Source organism: Astyanax mexicanus, chromosome 1 (assembly GCF_023375975.1).
Source record: "Astyanax mexicanus isolate ESR-SI-001 chromosome 1, AstMex3_surface, whole genome shotgun sequence".
Classification (NCBI taxonomy): Eukaryota; Metazoa; Chordata; class Actinopteri; order Characiformes; family Acestrorhamphidae; genus Astyanax; species Astyanax mexicanus.
The window spans coordinates 35,549,408-35,572,305 of NC_064408.1; the positions used below are offsets into that span (position 1 = coordinate 35,549,408).

The 22,898-nt window shown below is 38.9% G+C and overlaps 1 protein-coding gene across 1 annotated transcript in view; it reads left to right on the top strand.

Moving 5' to 3' along the window:
• Window positions 1–16,692, top strand: part of gab3 (GRB2 associated binding protein 3) — a 42,191-nt gene extending 25,499 nt beyond the window's left edge. The window contains exons 4-10 of the mRNA XM_022684991.2: window positions 430–788; window positions 1,957–2,009; window positions 2,289–2,517; window positions 3,083–3,173; window positions 3,427–3,511; window positions 6,262–6,363; window positions 12,020–16,692. Of these exons, the coding sequence (XP_022540712.2) occupies window positions 430–788; window positions 1,957–2,009; window positions 2,289–2,517; window positions 3,083–3,173; window positions 3,427–3,511; window positions 6,262–6,363; window positions 12,020–12,133 (1,033 nt within the window). The 3' untranslated portion in view covers window positions 12,134–16,692. The remainder of the gene's footprint in view (window positions 1–429; window positions 789–1,956; window positions 2,010–2,288; window positions 2,518–3,082; window positions 3,174–3,426; window positions 3,512–6,261; window positions 6,364–12,019) is intronic.
• The last annotated feature ends 6,206 nt before the right edge of the window (window positions 16,693–22,898 follow it).

Genomic DNA, 22,898 nt, shown 5'->3' on the forward strand with positions numbered 1-22,898 from the left:
AGCAGTAAAGCAGCTCTGGGGGACTTGAAAACTGTAGAGTAGTTATTGTAACACTTTAAACACTTCCATTACTAGCTTTCGGTAAATTCGCCAAATTTTTAAATAACTAGAGTAGCTCTAGTGTAATTCTTGAATAACAGTAGGGTAATTCTTTAAAAAAAACTGAGTAACTGTAGAGTAGCTCTTGAATCAATGTAAAGTAACTTTGAGTAACTCTTCAAGTGTAGAGCAGCTCTAAGATCATTCTCAAATAGCTGTAGAGCAGCATGTGGTAACGCATAAATAATTGTATAGTAGCTCTATAGGGTAACTATTGAATATGTCTACAGTAGCTCTAGGATTGTGCTGTGCGGTTAAGCAGAAGTTAAAGAATTAACTGTACAGTGTTCTGTTTACATTGTTTGTTTTATTTGTATGTTTGTTTTGCAGGAGTGACAGCATGTCTAACTCGGAGCGTTCATTTGAGCAGAGTTCGTTAGAGAACATGTCGGAGGATTTGTTTATCTCTCCAGCGGTGACTGACCCGTCCCCCTCACCGTTCAGCAGTGCTCCCTGCTACCCGCTGCCCCTGTCCTCCTCCGCCTCGCTCTGCAGCGGCCCTGGTGACGTGTTCCGCTTCGATCGCCCGTTCTGCTCCTCCCCCGACACACACACACCACCACCACTGCCCCCGAAACCAACACACCTCTCAGATCATCACAGCAACGATGACCCCACACGTAACCACAGCCAGCCAAACCTCCTACCCCGCAGAACGTCTGTCTCAGGTCTGGAACATTTCAGAAGAGGTATGGACACACACAAACACAACAATAAATGTTAAAATGTTGGCAAATATATACTTATATACTTATACTCTGCTTTATTACTTTACCAATTTATACAGCAAAGTACCTAACCCACTCATAATCACTAGTAATGCCCCACCACCAGTAGCTTAAAGACTAGCACATGCCTCCTCTGATACATGTGAAGTCAGCCACCGCTTCTTTTCGAGCTGCTGCTGATGCATCATTGCTGAATTAGCATTACAGCACCATCGGAGGAAAGCGTAGCGACTCGGTTCCGATATATCAGCTCACAGACGCCTTGTGCTGATCAACATCACCCTTTTGGACTGATGTGGGGAGAGAACTCCAATTACCCACCCAGAGAGAGCAAGACCAATTGTGCTCTCTCAGGGCTCCAGTAGCTGATGGCAAGCTACATGAGCATTATTCGAACCCGCAATCTCCTGATCATAGTGGCAGCGCTTTGCCTGCTGGACCACTCAGAGCCCCATACTTTTCTTTTAAAGTAAAGTTGGTCAATCCAGGTTTATTTTATTTACATCATAGTTTAACCCTCGTTAAACTTATATTTTAATGCTTATCATCACAAAATATGATAATTGTAGCATTAAACAAAAGCCACACTCAGCAGCAGAATATGTTGTGACTTGCTCTTACAGACTTCCACACTGAGACCAAGCAGGCATAATTTAATATAAATTGCAAATTAGCACATAGGAAAGGGTAGACTAAAGGAAAGACTACACAGCGATGGTGGGCATGAGGCGGGTGGGGGACTGTGGACATGGCCTAGCTTGAGCAATGACTCAAATTTCACTCTTTTTTTTAGCTTAGAATGGCCTCATTAGAATATTACTCAGTAGATATAGATAGTACTTGCTGACAGTACTACACTGGTTCTGGAAAATGTCTATACACACACATAAGGTGTATTTACTGTGGACTAATTACTGCTTCTTTTAGCAAAGCAAATGTTTCCATAAACTTCTCTGTATCTGTGGTCACATTTACGTGTTTATGCTGGCTTGCTAAATGTCTTAGGCTACTGAGTGTGTGGTGTGTGCTTTTGATGGTGGGGAAAAGGACTGTGAACATGTGTGTGTGGTTTTGATGACCTTATGCATGACTCTTGTTTGACACATCTTGTCTGCTTGTTCATTTTTAGAGTTTGAAATCAGTTCGAAAGTTCACCGAAACAAAAGACTGAGTCTCAACCTGGTAAGATCAATTACATAAAGTTAAATTCTCAAATTAATATTTTTATAGTTATATAAAGTTCCAGTGAAAGATCTGATAATAATGATCTGATAATAATGCCCTTCCATCAGGAGATCAATGGGAATGGTTAAGAAAACACACCACCATACACACAGCAATTATGATGGATTGTTTTGTTCATTCTAATCTAAACAAATAACCACTTACTGCCCATATCATTCTCTTATAAATTTCTCAGATGACCTTAATATATTAATCTCTCTCTCTCTCTCTCTTTAGCCAATGTTCATGCCCACCACTGTGTCGCAGAGCCAGTCAGAAGACTTCTATGTGCCTATGGCGTCTCCAACAGTCAGCTCCTCCGATGTTGGCTCAGATGGATACATTCCAATGAGCCCCACTATGTCTGTCCCTCTGCTGACCAATGGAAAAGCAGAATCGCCTCTTCCTCCCGCCCCAGACATGGAGCCTCCTCCAGTCAACCGCAGTCTAAAGCCCAGGAGGCGCTGTAAGTTCTCAGTGTCCCGTCCTTTTTATTTTCTTTTAGATGTGCTTCATTCTATAGTCAGTGTTTTGCTGAAGCTGGGTTTTTCTCTACTGTCTGGTCCTGTGGTAAACACATGTGTTCCAAACCTTGCATGCTTAATTCTTTGTATGTTTTCATCCTGAATGTCACTGGATCCTCTGAATTATGAGGTTGTTTTTTAATTAAAAATGCCACGATACCCCAATAAATCATTATGCATTGTTTAGTCAATTGTTTGGCTAGTCAATTATGTTCAGAAGTGGTACAGTTTAAGTAGTGTTTTTTTATATTAGTGCTGAAGTATGTAGTCTCACTATATAAATATTTTCTTGCAGTTATAAGCAGTGTATCAGTATAAGTGTAGCATAAAGCGTGGATGTAGCTTTATTTGTGTTTTAACAAGAACCAAAACACATGTAACCAGGAAAAAAATATTCAGTTTGTAAAATTCTGGTGCAAATATTCAAGCAGTTTAACTTGGTTTGATGTAATAAGTTATATATATAATGTATATAATGTATTTTTTGCTTTCTTTTTGGCTCTGCAGTGAGGCCTCCACCGCTTGACCTGAGGGGACTGTCCACTATTCGTGAATTTCCCACCCACCACCCGCTGATTCGCACCATGACAGAACCAGGGTGAGAACAAAACAGCTAATTAACAAAAAATATCCTAGAACATTCTCTTTCCCCTCCATTCTAAAGTCTGCCTTCTCTCTATCTCTCTCAGTTTTTTTCTTTCCTGAATTATTTTAATATAAATAAGAATATTTTTGTATGATTGTTTAAATTTGCTCTTTACTGTCTTCGTTCACTAACTGATTCATTGATGTTTTGTTTGTGTTTTCTTTTTTTTTTTTTGTTTGTTCGTTCGCTTGATCACCGTATACAGCGTCTCATCTCACTGTGTTCCGCTGGACAGACGGTGGGGGCGGGGCTTAAACGGCTCCGAACAGGAAGGAAGTGTCATGCCCACGGTAACGTGACAATCCTGCATCACTGCTATCTCTTTTTCATTCATTATTCATAATTCTTACAAAAAGAGAGAGAGAGAGATGGAGAGATAGTGAGAGATTAGTAAGGCACAAAAAGAGCTATGAATAAAAGACAAACACAACAAGCAAGTTACATAAATAGTCTAAAGTACTTGTACAGCAGCTTGAATCTTTTATTAGACGTTAGTTTCTGTGCACATAGAGAACCAAAAAACACGAACCCAGGGCTCTCCGGGGGTCTGTCTCACGAATCAGACAGGATCAAATTTCTCTCTCTTACTCCTCTATAATTTTATTTCCAGATCAGATTGGCCATGTGTGTTTTTTGGCTTTTTCCATGAGAAATTATTGATTGCCCCTATCACTGGCATTGTAAACTTGTTGGGAGCATCAGCTAAAAGCCGCGTATTTTAGAATACTGGGGGTTAACGGAGGTGGGCTATCAGACAAAAGTTTGCACCAGTAATTAGTACTGGCCGGTATGACCAAAAATGTATATCACGGTAATTTTTGGCATGACTGGGCTTTTATATAGGTTTGTGACTTACTGTACTGTTATTACAGTACACACACACATATACTCAAACACTTTGTCTTTAAATGAAGGCTATGATTACTATTGGGTTTACTTTGTCCCACAAAATTACACAATATATGAAGAAATCAGACTTTATTATTTAAACAATAGACCTTAGAGATAATAGAGATATGCCAGCAACTTTTAACACGGCTTCCTTTTTAAAGAGTTCCATAAACACTATAAATGGACCTAAAATACTTAATGTTTAAGTATTCAAAAGAGATATTATTAAAAAGCTATATTGCACAAGTCAGACACACGTTTAATATCAATTCATAATGTTTTTCTGAAGACATTAGAGCACATGTGTCAAACACAAGGCCCGCGGGCCAAATGTGGCCCGCCACGTCCTTTTATGTGGCCCGCGAGAGCTTGTAAGATCTTAGTGTCTATAATAAATGGATCAGAAGCGTGCTTTGACCAAAAACTACGTTTCCCACAATGCTTGTCGATTGTATTACCCGCGAAGTTACGGCTTACTGCCACTACACGGCAGTGTAGTCATTGATGTGGAAACCCTGCCGGAGGGAAGGCGTAACTTCGCGGGTGAAATGTTTATCCCATAATGTCCAGAAAAAGAGAAGCTGATTCAGACGGACGGCTGTGCTTCAAGGCGAAAGAATGGTATGCCTTTTGTGTTACGAAGAGTGTTACTGACCAAAATAAACGCTTTTTAGAAGAGATATAAGTTATGTGTAAATATTTATAAGACAATAGCTGACAAAATCTGTTTTAATGATTTTAATAAACATCACTGTGTCAGCGCTATTCAGTTTCACCGCAGCGAAGGACGAAGACGTGAATCACTTATCTAACCAGCCTTTACTGATTTCTGCTCCAATAACCCTTTCAATAACCTCCAATAGCCTTTTATAGTCTTCAGTAGCCTTCAACAGTCTAACCCTGCAGCCGTGGTGTGTCCACTAAACTCCGTAGTTATAAACATTCTGAGGTTAGCAGCGCGCTAACTGACCTGTTTATAATGTAACGTTAATCCGAGCAGTGACTCCGTGACGCTGCTCTGAACTGCTGCTGTTAGCTGCTTGTGCTGAAAGATGAGCTGTAGAGAGCTGTATTATCCGGTTAGTGGGGTTAAAACCTTTATTTCCTACACAGAAGAACTTAAAATGTTTTAAAAACGCTCCAGACTGGCGGAGCTGAGCCTGTAGCCCGTGGCTGGGCTGTAGCTCTGACTCAGTGAAGACAGCGGGGGCTTGTGCTGCTGCTGCAGCTCCCACTAGTGGTTGGATGAGGAACTGCTAAATCTGAGGAAATGCTAAATCTATCACATATTCTTAACAGCTCACAATTTTTGATTTTATATTTATTAAGCCTTATTTCAGTATCAAACGTTTTGATCAAAGTTAATATAACTTGTATTTTATGTCATTTCTATTCACTTGAATAGTTTGGTTCTTGATTGATGGAGTTTTTGGATTTCATAACATGACAAATTAAAAGGATTTATGTTAATAGAGCAACAAGCAAACATTTTTCCCATTTAGAGTTATTTAACATTAAAGAGTAATTACATTCATTTTATATTACATTTGGTTACATTTTATTACATTTATAAGTTACATCTGGCCCTCAGAGGACAGCCAATATGCCAATGTGGCCCTCGGCCAAAATGAGTTTGACACCCCTGCATTAGAGGCATTACAGTATTAAAATCGGCCCCAGTTCCCTGTGTGCATTAATATTATCCTTTCAGCTACAGTATTAATACATTTAAAAGGGCTATAGTTACTTCCTTGTATTCAGACAATTCCAGTCTGTAATTTCATGTCTATTGTCCAGTCACTGCAGCGAGTTAGCTTAATATGCTAACTGGCCAGCGTTATCCAGCGAACTGTGTGTCTTCTTTGGTGGCGCTGATCTACACTGTATGCTTCTGCACAGTGCTCCGCAGCGCCTCTAGCGGTATGGCGGAATGGGAAAAATGCTCCTGCGGTAAACTGGTGTACCGCCCAGCATTACCTGTAATCATGTTTCACTACACCCCAAGACTATTTTTCCCCGGATTTGCTTCTTTAAGAAATTGATGAACGTGATCAGTGCAATAAAACACAGCTGCTCTATTGTCACTGGATTTGCATTGTTTAGAACACTTTCTACAGGCTGATTGTTTTTTATCTCTGTGTGTCGGCAGACGTTGGTGACTGGTTGTGACTCCGCTCCTTGGCTCAGGCCCTCTCATCTGGATTACCTGTCACTGGACTTTAACTCTGCCTCCCCCTCGCCGGTCCAGAAGGTACACAACAAAGACAACTACAGAGTCTGCAGAACAAATAAGCATCATCACAATTGAACAATTCGTGGAGCATTATTCTGATATTCTGATTCTGATTATTCTGATGCTACTCAGTAATGCTGCATTAGCAGCAGTTTAAAAAGAGGCATTGGCTGACTTCACATGTATCTGAGGAGGCATGTGCTAGTCTTCATCCTCCTGGTGTTAGGGCATGATGAGGGATATACAGCTGAATGGGTGGGACAATCGGCCTAGCTAAATTGGGGAGAAAAATGAAAGAAAAATGTAAAAATAATTCTCAAAAAAACATTATCACAGCAATGTTTTAGCCTTTTAAAAATCAGGTCATGTTTAATGTAATCAATTAAAAATGAAGATTTTGTTAAAAATTATATTATATTATATTATATATAATTATATCAGGTGTGCACAAACAGTTGTGTACCTTCTTTGTCTTCAATCTTTGAACTATTAAAATTACATCAGCTCAGAGATGCTTTAGAAAAAGCATTATTATTTATTATTTATTTATAATTACTCAATAATGAATGTTCAGTAGCATGCATGCTACTGTGCTTGCGTAAGGCCAGGGTGTGTGATGGGAGTCAGCAGGGACCGTGCTGGATGAATCTTCCGGAATGAACTGGTTTACATTTCAGTCTTGATGAGGTTGCTTTTCCCAAGCTGATTAGACATGCTGAGTGACCGGCAGAGATGCTGATGTGTGAGTGATTTCTTCTCCAGCCATTTTAGCTTGACCTCTGTGTGCATGACTCAGCATTAAATGACCTGTCCACTTCCCATCAGTCCTACAGCATGCCTAACATTTTCCACTGTGGGAGGAAAGTAAAACAGAAGTCACAAGAAATCCGTCCTAAAGAATAGAAGAAGCGAACAGAATAGCTCCAAGTTAAATGGTGCTTTTGTGTTACTATTTATCGTTTTTTCCGTTTATTTCCTGCAAATATGTGCATCGGAACACCCGTGCACATGTTCTACCACCGCCAGACCCTGCTACAGTGGAGAAACCAGCCAGAAAACACGCTACCGGACGAGGTTCTGCAGACGCTACTTGAGCTTAGCCTGCTAAGAGACCCAGGCCGCCAGCCCGCGGTGTTTCCTGACGCCGGAGCCCAGCGGAAGTGCCATCGCAAGCGGTGCGAGCGTAAGCGGAAGCGCGGAAAGAGAGCCGGGATCCGCGCGAGGCTAAAGGCTAGTCCTAGCCGGCCGGCTATACCATCGCTCTTTCTTGCAAACGTCTGTTCCCTTGACAATAAACTGGACTACATCCGACTCCAGCGAACTACCCAGCGTGAGTTCAGAGACTGCTGTGTTTTGGTTTTTGTGGAATCGTGGCTTAACGACAACATTCCGGACAGCGCCATTCAGCTAGCCGGGCTAACCGCGTTCAGAGCGGATAGAAGCGCGGCTCTATCCGGGAAGACCCGCGGTGGAGGCGTGTGTGTTTACATCAACACGGAATGGTGTAACAACGCTGTGACTGTCGCCAAACACTGCTCTCCGCTGGTTGAGTTCCTGATAGTCAAGTGCAGACCTTTTTATTTAGTACGGGAGTTCTCCGCCATGCTAATAGCTGCTGTCTACATTCCACCCAGCGCTAGCATTGGTGCTAATGCTAAAGAGGCTCTGTGTGAACTCTATCGGACTATCAGCGATCTGCAAAACAAACACCCAGACGGACTGTTCATTATCGCCGGAGATTTCAACCAGGCAAATCTCAAGTCAGTGCTCCCTAAATTCCACCAACATGTGAACTTTGCAATGAGAGGAGCGAGCACGTTGAATCTTGTTTACACAAACATCCCCAGCGCGTACCGGCCGGAGCCCCGCCCCCACCTCGCTTTCTCGGATCACATGTGTGTTTGGCTGACACCAACATACACACCACTCATCAGACGCTCCAGACCAGTTCAGAAGCAGGTGAAAACCTGGCCGGCAGGCTCCATCTCTGCCCTTCAGGACTGTTTTGAGTGCACTGCATGGGACATGTTTAGGGAGGCTGCTACTGAAGGCGATTCTGTTGATTTGGAGGAGTATGCAGCATCAGTCACTGGCTACATCAGCAAGTGTATTGATGATGTCACTGTCTCCAAGACCATCACCACACGCCCAAACCAGAAGCCTTGGATGACTGCTGAGGTACGTGCGCTGCTGAGGACCCGCGACTCCGCCTTCAGAGTGGGTGACAAGGTGGCCCTGAGGAAAGCGAGAGCCGAACTGTCAAGAGCTATCAGAGTGGCAAAGCGCGCACACGCCCAGAGAATCCACAGCCACTTCAAGGACACGGGTGACGCGCGGCGTATGTGGCAGGGCATCCAGGCAATCACCAACTACAGGACAATGCCACCGTCCTGTGAACGTGATGCCTCCCTCCCTGATGCCCTAAACAACTTTTATGCACGGTTTGAGGCACAAAACACCACGATGGCGAGAAAGACCATGCCCAAGCCGGACGAGCAGGTGTTGTGCCTGACTGCAGTGGATGTGAGGAACACTCTGCACAGAGTCAACCCACGAAAAGCTGCAGGACCAGACAACATCCCCGGCAGAGTGCTCAGGGAGTGCGCAGACCAGCTGACAGATGTTCTCACGGACATCTTCAACATCTCCCTGTGCAGCGCCACTGTCCCAACGTGCCTCAAGTCCACCACCATCGTCCCCGTGCCGAAGAAGTCCACAGTGTCCTGCCTCAATGACTACCGTCCCGTTGCACTTACACCCATCATCATGAAGTGCTGCGAGAGGCTAGTCATGAGGAACATCAAGACACAACTACCCTCTTCACTGGACCCCCTGCAGTTTGCGTATCGTCCCAATCGCTCCACGGACGATGCCATCACCACCACCCTTCATCTCTCCCTCACCCACCTGGAGAAGAAGGACACTTACATCAGAATGCTGTTTATAGACCAGCATCAGTTCAGCATTCAACACCATCATCCCACAGAACCTCACCAGGAAGCTAAGCTCGCTCGGCCTCAACACCCCCCTCTGCAACTGGATCCTGGACTTTCTGACGGGGAGACCCCAGTCAGTCCGGTTCGGGGGCAGCACCTCCAGCACCATCACACTGAACACTGGGGCCCCCCAGGGCAGTGTCCTGAGTCCTCTGCTGTTCACCCTGCTGACTCATGACTGTGCTGCAAAACACAGTTCTAACAGCTTTATCAAGTTTGCCGATGATACAACCGTGCTGGGTCTCATCACCAAAGGCGACGAGTCAGCATACAGAGAGGAGGTGCAGCGGCTGACAGACTGGTGTACAGTCAACAACCTTCACCTGAATGTGGACAAGACAAAGGAAATGGTTGTTGACTTCAGGAGAGCACAACACACCCACTCTCCACTCAACATCGACGGGTCCTCTGTGGAGATTGTTAAGAGCACCAAGTTCCTTGGTGTCCACTTAGCAGATAACCTCACCTGGACCCTGAACACCAGCTCTACAGCCAAGAAAGCCCAGCAGCGTCTCTACTTCCTCCGGAAGCTGAGAAAGGCCCGTCTCCCTCCACCCATCCTCACACTCTTCTATAGAGGGACCATTGAGAGCATCCTAAGCAGCTGCATCACTGCCTGGTTTGGGACCTGCACCGTCTCTGACCGCAAGACCCTCCAGCGTATTGTGAGGACAGCTGAGAGGATCATCGGCGTCTCTCTCCCCTCCATCACGGACATTTACACCACCCGCAGCATCCGCAAAGCAACCAGTATTGTGAATGACCCCACTCATCCCTCACACGAACTGTTCTCCCTCCTGCCTTCGGGAAGAAGGTACCGCAGCATCCGGTCCAGCACGACCAGATTCTGCAACAGCTTCTACCCCCAAGCCATCAGACTCCTTAACTGCAGAGACTGAACTGATGGTTTTTCTGTACATGCACACTCTTACCCCACTTACCCCAGAAAATGGAAAGCACTAAAAATCCTACTACCTCACTGGACTCTATTGCACACTGTGTAATAGAGGTAATTACTACCTCACCTGGTCCTTTTTGCACACTGCAAAATTTGCACACTGTCTTGTTATTTATTATTCTTTGTCTGTATGGTGTTGTATTGTCTGTCTGCACTTTTGTACTGTTGCACTATTGTTCTGTCTACACTGTGTTTATGTGCACCATGGTCCTTGGAGGAACGTTGTTTTGTTTCACTGTGTACTCTGTATATAGCTGAAATGACAATAAAAACCACTTTGACTTTGAATTTGACTTTTGACTTTGACAACACAAAGTGAAAATATAGTAAAAAAATAGACGATGTGAAACATACATGCAACTCAAGAAAATTATACAAATAGAAGATAATAAATCTAAAACAGAAGTAGAACAGATAAATACAGTAGAATAGCATAGAACAAAGTGGCATATGAATAAAATACAGCTCTGGAAAAAAAATAAGAGACCACTTAAAAATTATGAGTTTCTTTGATTTTACCAAAATGAAAACCTCTGGAATATAATCAAGAGGAAGATGGATGATTACAAGCCATCAAACCAAGCTGAACGGCTTGAGTTTTTGCACCAAGAGTGGCATACATTTATCCAAAAGCAATGTGTAAGACTGGTGGAGGAGAACATGCCAAGATGCCTGAAAACTGTGATTAAAAACCAGGGTTATTGCACCAAATATTGATTTCTGAACTCTTACAACTTTATAAATATGAAATTGCATTTTAAACATTTCTTTGCATTATTTGAGGTCTGAAAGCTCTGCATATTTTTGTTATTTCAGCCATTTCTCATTTTCTGCAAATAAATGCTCTAAATGACAATATTTTTATTTAAGTTTTCGGGAGAAATGTTGTCCGTAGTTTATAGAATAAAACAACAATGTTTATTTTACTCAAACATATACCTTTAAATAGCAAATTCAGAGAAACTGATTCAGAAACTGAAATGGTCTCCTAATTTTTCCAGAGCTATAGAACAGAAACAACTAGAATAGAACAAATAGGATAGAATGAAACATCGTACTGTGCATTATATTTTGCTGCATTCAAGAATAAAGTAGTGTAGAATATAATAGAATGTTGTACAGTACATTCTACAATATTGCATCCTATTTGTTCTAAATCAATAGAATAAAGTAGAATAGAATAAATGGGTAGAACAGAGAATAGTTGTTTTTGCTTTAAAAGTAACAAATCTTTAAACTTTAATAATAATTAAACACAAAGTGAGTATTTAGTGGATATTTAACTTATATAACAATATAATGCAACATACTAGAATACAATAGAATAGAATAAAGCAATGAAATAAACTAGAACTGAAGGTAATAGAGTGAAATAAAATATAATAAATTAGCCTTCAATGGAAGAAATTGAAAGAAAATTGCAAATAGCTGAATAGAATAAAGACAATTGCATAGAATAGAATGAACAGAATAGGAGAAAGTTGCATAAAATAGATTAAAATAAAGCAAGAAAAGCATAACAAATATGTTGCTAATAAAAATGTTTTTAAAATGTGTTTTTAAAGCATTTCTATTGTTTCATTGTGAAAGTGTAAATAACTTCTAGATTTAGTTTGTCAATAAAATAAAATGAAGGACAACCATGTTTTTTTGCACAACAGTGCCAGTAGCTCAATTGTGGTTACACTGCTGAAGTAATTCTTTGTTGTTTTTTTTTCAGAAGCCCTTGCTGGATGAGCAGCGGGTGGACTACGTTCAGGTGGATGAGAAGAAGACTCAAGCACTTCAGAATACCAAGACAGAGTGGAAGGACATCCGGCAGTCCAAAGTATAAAACTCAGCAAGAAAGGACCAGAACAAAATCACACAGGCCCAAAGCCTTCTTGGAAATGGAAAAATGCAGTAAAAAGAAAAAAAGAACTAAAGACTGATTTATTTAAAATGTGCACTCGCGCTACTGAACGTACAGGAATACTCCAGAGGTTTCAGCCTAATCTCTGTCTGCTGCAGCTCTAGTGTAGGACTGATAAACACAGATATTCATTTCAAAAGTCTCTGAGGTAAAACGTTTGCTGACACAAAACTTTCTTATGACGGAAGCCAGTGCACAGTTCTGTGAATGTTCTGCGAATATAGATTTCAACAAGGTGGAATAGTCTTCTGAGAGAATGTCTTCTCAAAACTGTTATTATGACATTTTATCTAACATTCTATCCAGCAACTAGAGTACGAAACAGTCAATACAGTAATTACAATACAATAGTTTTGCTGCCTTGGATATTTTTTAATATCTGAGTAAGTCTTAGAACCAGTGACATAGACATTATTATCAAGGAGGAAGTATAAATATGCATTGATAACCAATCAAAGTCAGGAGAAAGTCTTAGAACCAGTCACACGTTGATAACCAATGAAAGTCATGAGGAAGTCTTAGAACCAATGACATGACAGGAATGACAGGAAATTATGACCAATCAAAATCAGGAGAAAGTCTGCCTTCAAGTCGTGTCGGAATTATTGTATTTTTGAGAGCACATGAACATGAATTTTTGGATATTTAGATAAGTCCAGAGTTTCCCAGTTGGTGGTGTGTCAGTAACAAAAGGTCAGTAAATTAAATTAATTTATTTACATTGATAAAATAAATTCAATAAATTGATGCAAACAGTTCATATTGTAACCTGCTTAACACTTAAACACTTGCAGGTTGTTATTAGCTAACTAAAAAAATCACTAGCAATATGTGAAAAAGCGTAAAAGTCTAGTATGATTCACGGTTCTAATGGGTAAAAAACACCACTCACCTAATGTGTATCTTATTTGCTTCATTCTCTTGGAGTAGTGCAAAAGAAATCTACAGTTTTTTTTATAAAAATATACCATAAGTTTAAACAAAAGGACTTTCCTAATGTCGTCCATTTCCACCTGACAAAAAAAAAAAAAAAACACTTGAACACATGTCAAGTCATTACAACCTGCAACCTTGTAAGTAGAAATTTTCAAGGAGGACTTGAAGGCAGCATTAGAAGCAGTCGCACAGTGATAAGCAATCAAAGTCATGGCATATGAAATTATGACCAATCAAAGACAGGAGAATTTCTTACAACTATGTATGTGGTCATTAAAAGCAATCACATTCAGTAGGGGACTTAAAACCAAAAACACAGTGATGAGGAGTTCAATTGAGTCCAGTCTACATTACATACAAACTCAAACTCCTGCATCATTTGGGCGTAAATATATTGTTTACATTGTATATATATATATTGTCCATAGTAGTCAGTGCCTCACTACAGAGCAGAAAGAGAGTAGGCTGAAAAACACCGGAGTGTTTCTATCATTTACTCTCAGTCAGTGGGTGTAAGTGCAATCTGAGTCTACAAATACAGAAGAGTGGAATCAGTTACATATTCCTCAGTTTCAGGTACAGACTACTGCATTGTAGGGGCGGGTGGGTGGTGCAGTCGGGAGATTTACGACAAACTCATTTTAACAGTGACTTTAGGGGTGGATTTATTTCAGATTCACAACTAGTTTTGGCATTAAAGCGGTTATATCACTGTAAAAGCACCTCAGCCACACACTGTGAATAGAATTTTCAACTTGGAATTGATAATTCCACAGCATTGCTTTGTTGCTCCAACATGAACTACTGCTGCAGCTCCGTCGATTCGTAAATATAAAAGAAACTATGCTGGCCACTTTATTAGAAAAACACTTTAATATCTACCATAAATGACCTTTACAGTACATAGGTGAACATTGTTCTGTATATGTATTGTTGTATCAGCACCCCATTCATCAGTGGTCAGTTTCTGACAACGGTTTCTGTTATCCAGATATTGTTGAAATGACGTTCCATTTTTAGCACAGCAGCCTCACATACAATTGTACATGGTAAAACTGATGGATTAAGCTAACTCAAAAAAAAATTATGTTGTAATGCTTTAAGTTTTAATAATTGAAATTATTTGAGCTTAAATATCTGAGTACAAACAATGCACTGGTAACTGAATTCAAGATCCAGATTCTAAGGTAGATCCACTCTTAGCAGTAGAAAAAAGGTTTAACTTGGAAAAATTAAGAGACCATTTCAGTTTCTGAATCAGTTTCTCTGATTTTGCTATTTATAAGTAAATGTTTTAGTAAAATGAACATTGATGTTTTACTTTATAAACTACAGACAACGTTTCTCCCAAATTCCAAAATAAAATATTGTCCTTTAGAGCATTTATTTGCAGAAAATAAGAAATGACTGAAATGACAAAAAAGATGCAGAGCTATCATATCTCAAATAATGGAAAAAAACAAGTTCATATTCATAAAGAATAACTCTGGTTTTTAATCACAGTTTTTATGCATCTTGGCATGTTCTCCTCCACCAGTCTTACATGCTGCTTTTGGATAACTTTATGCCAGTCCTGGTGCAAAAATGCTTTTTTCCAGAGATGTATATTACAAGTAAACCCAATAAACTTATAGGAGTTGGCAGCCTGGGGAAGGGGGAAACGACTACATGCTGATGGTGATTAAACAGCGGTAAAGACATAATCAATATGCAAATACATAGGATCAGGATCAATGGGAAAAGTGTGAGTTTTACTCATCAAGTTTACGCTTTCAAATATAAGGGACATACTAATGGTCACCATATTTTATTAGAACAAATTAGATCACTAGATTCAGTTTAACTCAACCGAATCAGTTTATCTTATGATCTTATTAACAGGGTATGCTTACACAAATATGTAAGAGTGTGAGTGTGTATCTCATGATATTTATTTTGAGTTCAATTGACTTAAGAAGAGATAAGTGATCTCTGTAGTATTTAAGTTAACAAAATTCAATAGTAGGGCAGAGCATTGTGTTGTTAGGGGTTTCACATGTCAGTATCAGAGCTATGATTGACTATCAACATTATCCAACCAAGAGCTGTTCTGTGATCAGAAACTGACCACTGAAGAAGCTCTACAGGAGGTTCTACCCAAACTGTACATCAACAGTTGGGCTGCATAACTGTCTAATCGTCTTAATTGTACACCAGCATGGTATTGTTGAAAATAAGAGGTTTCTGATAAAGTGGCCAGGGTGTGTAATGTGCTGCTTTTTATTTTCTTTCTGTTTTAAGACTGAGATATTATAAGTAAATGCCTTTCTGATGCCATTACGAACTCTGAACATCGACCACTGTGGGGACGGCTACGAGCTGTGACTATAAAAACTACAAAAGCTACAAAGTAGTGAAACATTCACCGCAGCACTTCAAAAATAGCGGCATATGCATTAAAACGAATGCACTGAAAAGTTAAATGGTGATAAAGTGATTGTGTGACAGATTGATGTTTAGTTTAATGTTCATAAATGTTTACAGCAAGTCATACTTAAGCAATAATACAAGAGAGGGAGTGCTATAACGTGTAATATTGGCACTGCTGTGCTGATCTAGGCACTTGGCCTATAACCACTGCCAATAATACACGTTATACCACTCCCTCATGTGCATTATTGTGATTATACCACAGTTCCATTATTGCTGTTTGTTGAAAGATTTTGGCAGAGTAATACATGGAGAGCTTCGGTTACAGTACATTACTGGCTGATGACGGCACTCACAGAACGCCTCTCAGCCAATCACATCGCATGGTCGGAACTAACTGTGGTATAATTTGTCTTAAAGCACACCCACTAGTCTGTGCCATTTTAACAAAGACCTGGATACAGTTTGGGTGGATTATAGATATGTTTTCACAGAAAAGTTTAGCGTGAATGTTGACTTCTTCTGTTTGTTAACAACTTTAGCTTTAAAGCTCCAGCGCAAAATTGTCCATTTTAGTTTCGAGTAAACTGAAGGAGGCCTCAGATAAAAACCAGGGTGAAATGTAGTTGTATGCAAATTGTGTAACGCGTACGTTTGGCACTTCTCAGCCACTGTGATTCTTCCGCTGATTTGTTGTGGGATGCAGTAGTTGTCCCTGCAGCCAGTGATGTTTAGCGTCCGTATTAACAATGGCATAACAGGGTCAGGAGCACTGTGGGTTGTGACACGCTTGTCTCTGAAGGTTAGGTCACTGCTGTTTCACGCTGTTACATCATTATGACTGAATCTAGTGTTCCGTATTGAACTAAAGCACAAATGTAACCTGCAGTACCGTCACTGTGATGTCATTAATGTCAAAAAAAGCCAAAAATGTTAAAGCTTTGTGTCCATCTCATGGAAGTTAAAGTGTCTGAGTGTGTTGTATGAATGTGTGTGTGTGTGTGTGTGTGTGTGTTATGCATGGCTTTGCCAACAGCAGGTAACACTCTAACTGTGTGCTCTACATTTCAAAATCAACTCACTATTAAAACGAAAGTTCTCCAAAAATAAACTATGAATAAAAAAATAAACACCAACTCTCTGATCTCCAGTCTTTTGTTTAGTTTGAAGCACATTTACAGTGTAAAGATGGGAAAATTAAGTTTATTATATGGCATTCTTATATGTTTTTGTTCTTATTTATTATAAACACAGAGATGTCAAGTAGGGGTGGGCAATATTATATCGTATACAATATATCGTGACACAGAAATATCATGAGATTAAAAATCCATATTGTGATAATAGGGCTGTTCTGTCTTAAAATTAGTCTATTATTTACTGTGAAGCTTTAAGTGAATGTATTGTTTAATTGATTTAGTTTGCAGTTTATATGCATGCACTAAATATTCTGCAATATTATTTGCTGCATTATATTATTTTATGATATATTATATATTTTGCCACATTATGATTATACTGTTATACTCTTATACTATATTCCTGAAATGAATGAATTATTTTAGTTTTCCTATATCGCCAAGTATATCGTTATCGCAAAAATACCCTGAAATATCGTGATATTATTTTAGAGCCATATCGCCCACCCCTAGTGTCAAGTAAAAAGTGCAAATACTTTGTTACTTTAATTAAGCATACATTTTGTTTATGTATACTTTACTGGAGTAATAATTTTTCGTTACTCCTATTTTATTTCAGCTTCATTTAATTATATGTTTTTGCCTGCATTTTTAAAAATATCTTTAGCCCCACCAGCAACATTTTTGGAAATATCCACACTGAAAAAAAAAAACTCTGTAATTAACATACCAGCCCAGTACAGGCTGAATGTACCTCCTATACAAAAACTTCAAAATAACACCTTTTTTCTTGAGTGTGCCCTTACTCTCATCCTCACTTGCCCCCAAAGATGATTTCCGGGATAATATATGTAATTTGCAGACATCAGGGAGCCCCTATTAAAATATGGGAGACTCCCTGAACCTCCACGATAGGTGGAAGCAAGCAATCTAAGGCGCTGTCCATGTTACAGGCTAATTCTGAACAAGCTAAGCTAATGTACAAAATATGACAAGTGCAGACTCACTGTGTGACATCAGTGTTTTCATAAAACTGCGTTTACTCTGATCACATGGCCCCACTTGCAGTAAAATTTTTCAAAATGTTCATCTTGGAAGGCGTTTCGAAACGATTGTGTGAATGGGGGAACGTTGCTTCAACATCCCTTGCATCAAAATTGTTTCCCATATGTTTTCATTTTGGGAGTGTTATTTTAACCTTTCCATAATGGTAGTATTCATCTATTTAGATATGTTATGTGAGAAATGTTCTAAAAACCTTGTGATGCAAACCATTATTATGTCACACCTTTTCAGACCGTTACAGACTAACCTTCTTAGAACCTCTTTAAAACATTGCTAAACATTCTTAGAACATTTTTTTAAAGTAAAAATACTTAATTAACTTACTTAAGTTGAAAATTGAGTTACCTATACTTTACTGGAGTAATTCATTTTCAAACACTTTTTTTTTTTTACTTTTGACTTAACTCTGTATTACTCCAATTTCATTTCAGCTTGTTTTCATTCTGGCCTCTCAATGTTAAAAAAAATCCTATCCAGATAAATCTCTCCATCTCCATCTCCATCTACACGGTTTATACATTTCACCTGCAAACGCCATGCCCCCCACACTCCAGCAAGAACATAGCATAGATGTATGTAACCTAGTATAAAGATGATCTGTGCAGAGACTCAAAAGAACTTAAGTAAAATGCCCAAACTAAGCTTCTTTAATATATTTATTTTTTATTTTTTTAACCTTTATTTAACCAGGAAATCCCTTGAGATTAATATCTCTTTTTCGAGGGAGACCTGGCAAAGGTTGCACACCATTTCCAGTAACAGACAAAGTACAATCAGACAGTTCACATAAGGGCATTCAACATAGACAAATACAACCAGTTACATAGAATTTCGAAATCAGACACAAATGCAGCTTAGGAATAACAGTTACATGTTTCTGTCACAGAATTTGTTAACAAAGTTTTAAAATTACTGAAGGAGACCAAATCATTAAGATGTAATTTGCTTTGAAGGTTATTCCAAGACCACGGTGCAAAATAGGAGAAAACTTTTTGCCCAGTTCTAAACTAATTCTGGGGACCTTCAAAAGCAGCCTTCTGGAAGAGCGAGAATCATAAAAACTGTTAAAACGTGACAGCAAATTACACAAGTAGGAAGGAAGTTTATCCAACAGAGCTTTATAAATAAAAATGTACCAGTGGTGTTGTCTCCTCAAGCTCAGAGGAGGCCATGACACTAAATCATAAAATACACAATGATGTGTGCGGAACAATGAATTAGATATAAAACGTAAAGAACTGTGGTACAATGGATCTAACCGGCGAAGTAAGGAGGAGTCAGCATGCATATAGATAATGTCCCCATAATCTAAAACACTTAAAAATGTAGCTTGAACAAGTAATTTCCGTGCAGCAAAATGCAGGCAGGTCCTATTTCGATAATAAAAACCCAATCTTGCCTTCAATTTCTTTACTAGGTTCTCAATGTGCACTCTGAAGGACATCCTATCATCTAACCAAATTCCCAAGTACTTATAGGATGGGACTCTTTCTATTTTGTCCCCTCCCATAGTGTGAATCTCAGCCGAATCTAGGATCTGAGAGTGACCTCTAGAAAATATCATACATTTGGTTTTCTTAGAATTAAGAACCAAGTTTAGATCATTAAGTGAGACCTGTAGCTGTTGAAAGGCAACCTGTAGCTCAGCAATAGCCTGACTCAGAGAGGAGGCAACTGAGTAGACTATTGTATCATCTGCATAGAGATGAACTTTAGCTGTAAGCATGTTCTTTCCAATGTTATTTATAAAAATAGAGAATAATACAGGGGCTAAAACTGAACCTTGAGGTACTCCCTTGGGGATCTCCAGAACCTTTGATTTATATCCTTCTGTAAATACACACTGAGATCTGTCAGTGAGATAACTCCTGAACCAGGGTAAGGTTTTAGCACCTATGCCAATTTACATTGAATTAAAAAGCAAATCTTTTGAATGGGCATGTATGCAGTTGAAACACTACTACTTTTACAGAAGTATTTTAAACTCTAGTTTCTATACTGCTACCTGAGTATTAAATGTGAATACTTTTCACATCTTTGTCTATAAGCTGGTTTGATGACAGATATCACACAACACCCTTCAGAGGTCTTGAGGAATCCATGCCTCAAATGGTCATATCTGTTTTGGCAGCACGAGGGGCCTACTCAACAGGAAGGTGGTTTTTATGGACTTTTTTTTATGGATTATCGGTGTAATGAACCATTATAATAAATAAAATCATGTAAAAATAGCTTCATTATTATATTCAGAGATTTACACTCCTAATGCCAATGTTCAGCATTAGACAAATTAATTAACAGCCTGCTCTCTTCACATAAACATACAAACAAACAAGGGCGTAGGAGCGGGCTTGATATTGGGGGGGGACACATTTGCCAATATGAACACAAGCCCACCCTACAGTTTCCTAGAACAACATTTGTGGAAATTACTTTTAATTAAAATTAAATTATTATTATAAGGTGATTTTACAACCTAAACATTACTCCACGTTACTCCATTAATAACTTTACTCCACGTTACAGTTACTAATGTTAGAAAAAATTATGCATGCTATGTCTGAATTATATACGTATGACAAAAATGATCAGTTATAACCTAATATTTAAAATAATATAACAGATTTGTTTATTATTATTATTATTATTATTATTATTATTATTATTATTATTATTATTATTATTATTATTATTATTATTATTGGCATGTCAATTCTGTTGTATATTTACATTTTCTCCTGTTTTTTTTTTGTACTGAGAGCACTGCTTAAGATGGTGTCCTTTTATGTAAAAGAATGTAACGATTTTTATAAACGTCAGGACATGTGGTCTTACTGTGAACTACAAATGAACACTAATCACGTTACAGCAGTGTTTCTTAAGCCTGTTCTTACATATTCTACTGCATATTAACACTGTTCTGCATATTCTAGAGCTTTCTCTGATTTAAAGGCATTTAATAAAGTAAGTGGTGGTATGATGTGTTTAATACACTGCTGGATTAATTTAGGCTCCATAGGAAGTTAAGGGATTTTAACAGGTAAACTCAGTAAATGACTGTTTATTAGCTGATCAGCTGGATCAGGTGGAAAACACTAATTTAGGGAAGTGATCAGGGTAAAAAAAAAAAACTGCTTTAAACTACAAACATAAAGTACTGTACTACATTCTGGCTATCCTCTACATCTGGCTTCTAGTTAACTAGTTAGCTAAATGAATTTTCGTTCATTATAGCTCAAGGTAAGTCCTGTAATTAATTAACTAATTCCAAAGTTAATCTAACTCACTAACACAGCTGCAGTTTATTAATCACAGTGGGTTTTGATCTGTGTGCTGATTCAGAGACGTGTCTCTTTAGCCAGCTATCAGAAACATATCATCACAGTTTACGTGATTAATACCGTTACCTTTGTTTTAGAAAAACAAAGTGTGTATGCAATTCTGTTTTAAAATCAGCTGAAGCTGCTGCATCCCGATCCCGCTGCTAAATCTCACAGCGAGGGGGCGGGGCTTCCCCAACAGCACACTGCCTCTAATCTGCGTGCCGCAAAACCAGCAAGCTGATTGGCTGTTTCTACTGAGAGGCGGGACTTAACACCTGAACCGGCTCCGTGATTGGTCCGGGCTGTCTCCTCATTAACAGTACAGCTGATCTGAGCGAAACGATATCATTTTTGGGGGGGACAAATGCACCTGTTTCTAATATTGGTGGGACATGTCCCACCCATCCCACCCGGTTCCTACGCCAATGCAAACAAACATACAAAAAAATGAGAAGCAGCTGATTCAACAATGAATAACACCCCCCAATCACACTTCATCTGATCAACAACAAATCAGCTAAACACGAGCTGGAAGGGATACATCCCAAAACACACACACACACAGAAACAATGATGCCTCACGATGATGCTACTGGGATGCTCTGTCAGCGAAGAGACGCTTGGTTTGGTACAGAATCTCGTCATGCTCAGGGTCACCACAAGGACCGCACTGTTTTCCTTTCAGAGTGATGCAGCGAACCGTCATCCACATTTGCATCATGAGGAAATCAGAGGTGGAAAAAGTACTGAAAATTTGTAAGGTAAAACCTTTACCTTTTCTACTCAAGTAAGAGTACCCATCTAAAAATCTATTTGAGTTAAAGTAAAAAAGTACTCAATTTAAAATTTACTTTGAGTAAAGGTTACACAGTTACTTTTATTTATTTTATGTAAAAAGGACAAATCATAAATTAAATAATTATTAAATTAAACAATTCGTTTTAGGCTATATTTGTTCAGACCACCCCATAAAACATTTTCAAGAACAAGTGTCATAGGTTTCTATCATCCATTTTTTTTCTTTACTGATAAAATAGTTAAAAGGTTTGGTGACTATAAACCGTATTTTTATAGTTTTACAGTTCATTATAATTTTTTAACTTGCCATTGCTCTGCTTTAACTGCTATTTACACGTTTTATATATATATATATATATATATATATATATATATATATATATATATTTAAGCAGATTGTTTAATGTTCCTAATTAAAACGTAAGGAATTATCATTAAAAACATGAAATCAAACAAATATTACTGTTTCGGCGCATGCGCAGTGGCGTAAAGAAGCACATATCGATAGGTAGCATAACTCGACAGAACACCTGTTCCCCCGAGCACAGCTGATCCACACAGCATCTCTCCCGCTAACCGTAATAAACACTGCAAAAAAAGTTCAGCTGTGCTGCCATGGAGAACAAAACTTTTTTTTTTTTATTCAGAATTTGTTTTTCCCAGCATTTCATTTTTTTACTCAGTAATGGGGAGTTTTCAAAGAAGGGTGGAGTAAATTACTTGTGTCAAAATGAACTTGAGTAAAAGTTAAATTACCTATTTTAAAAACTACTTAAATTTTTTTACAAATTACTCATAACATCTACTCAATTACAGTAATGTGAGTAAATGTAATTAGTTACTTTCCACCTCTGGAGGAAATACACTGACATGCCACTTCATTAAAACTACCTCCTTAAGAACAAAAAACTTTAGTTTACCTCCTGGCCCTGTTCCGTGTCTGTCCTGTTCTGTCTCTGTGTTTTTACTGCTCTCTCTGTGTTTATTTACCTTTTCTTTTCTATGCCTGTGTCTTTC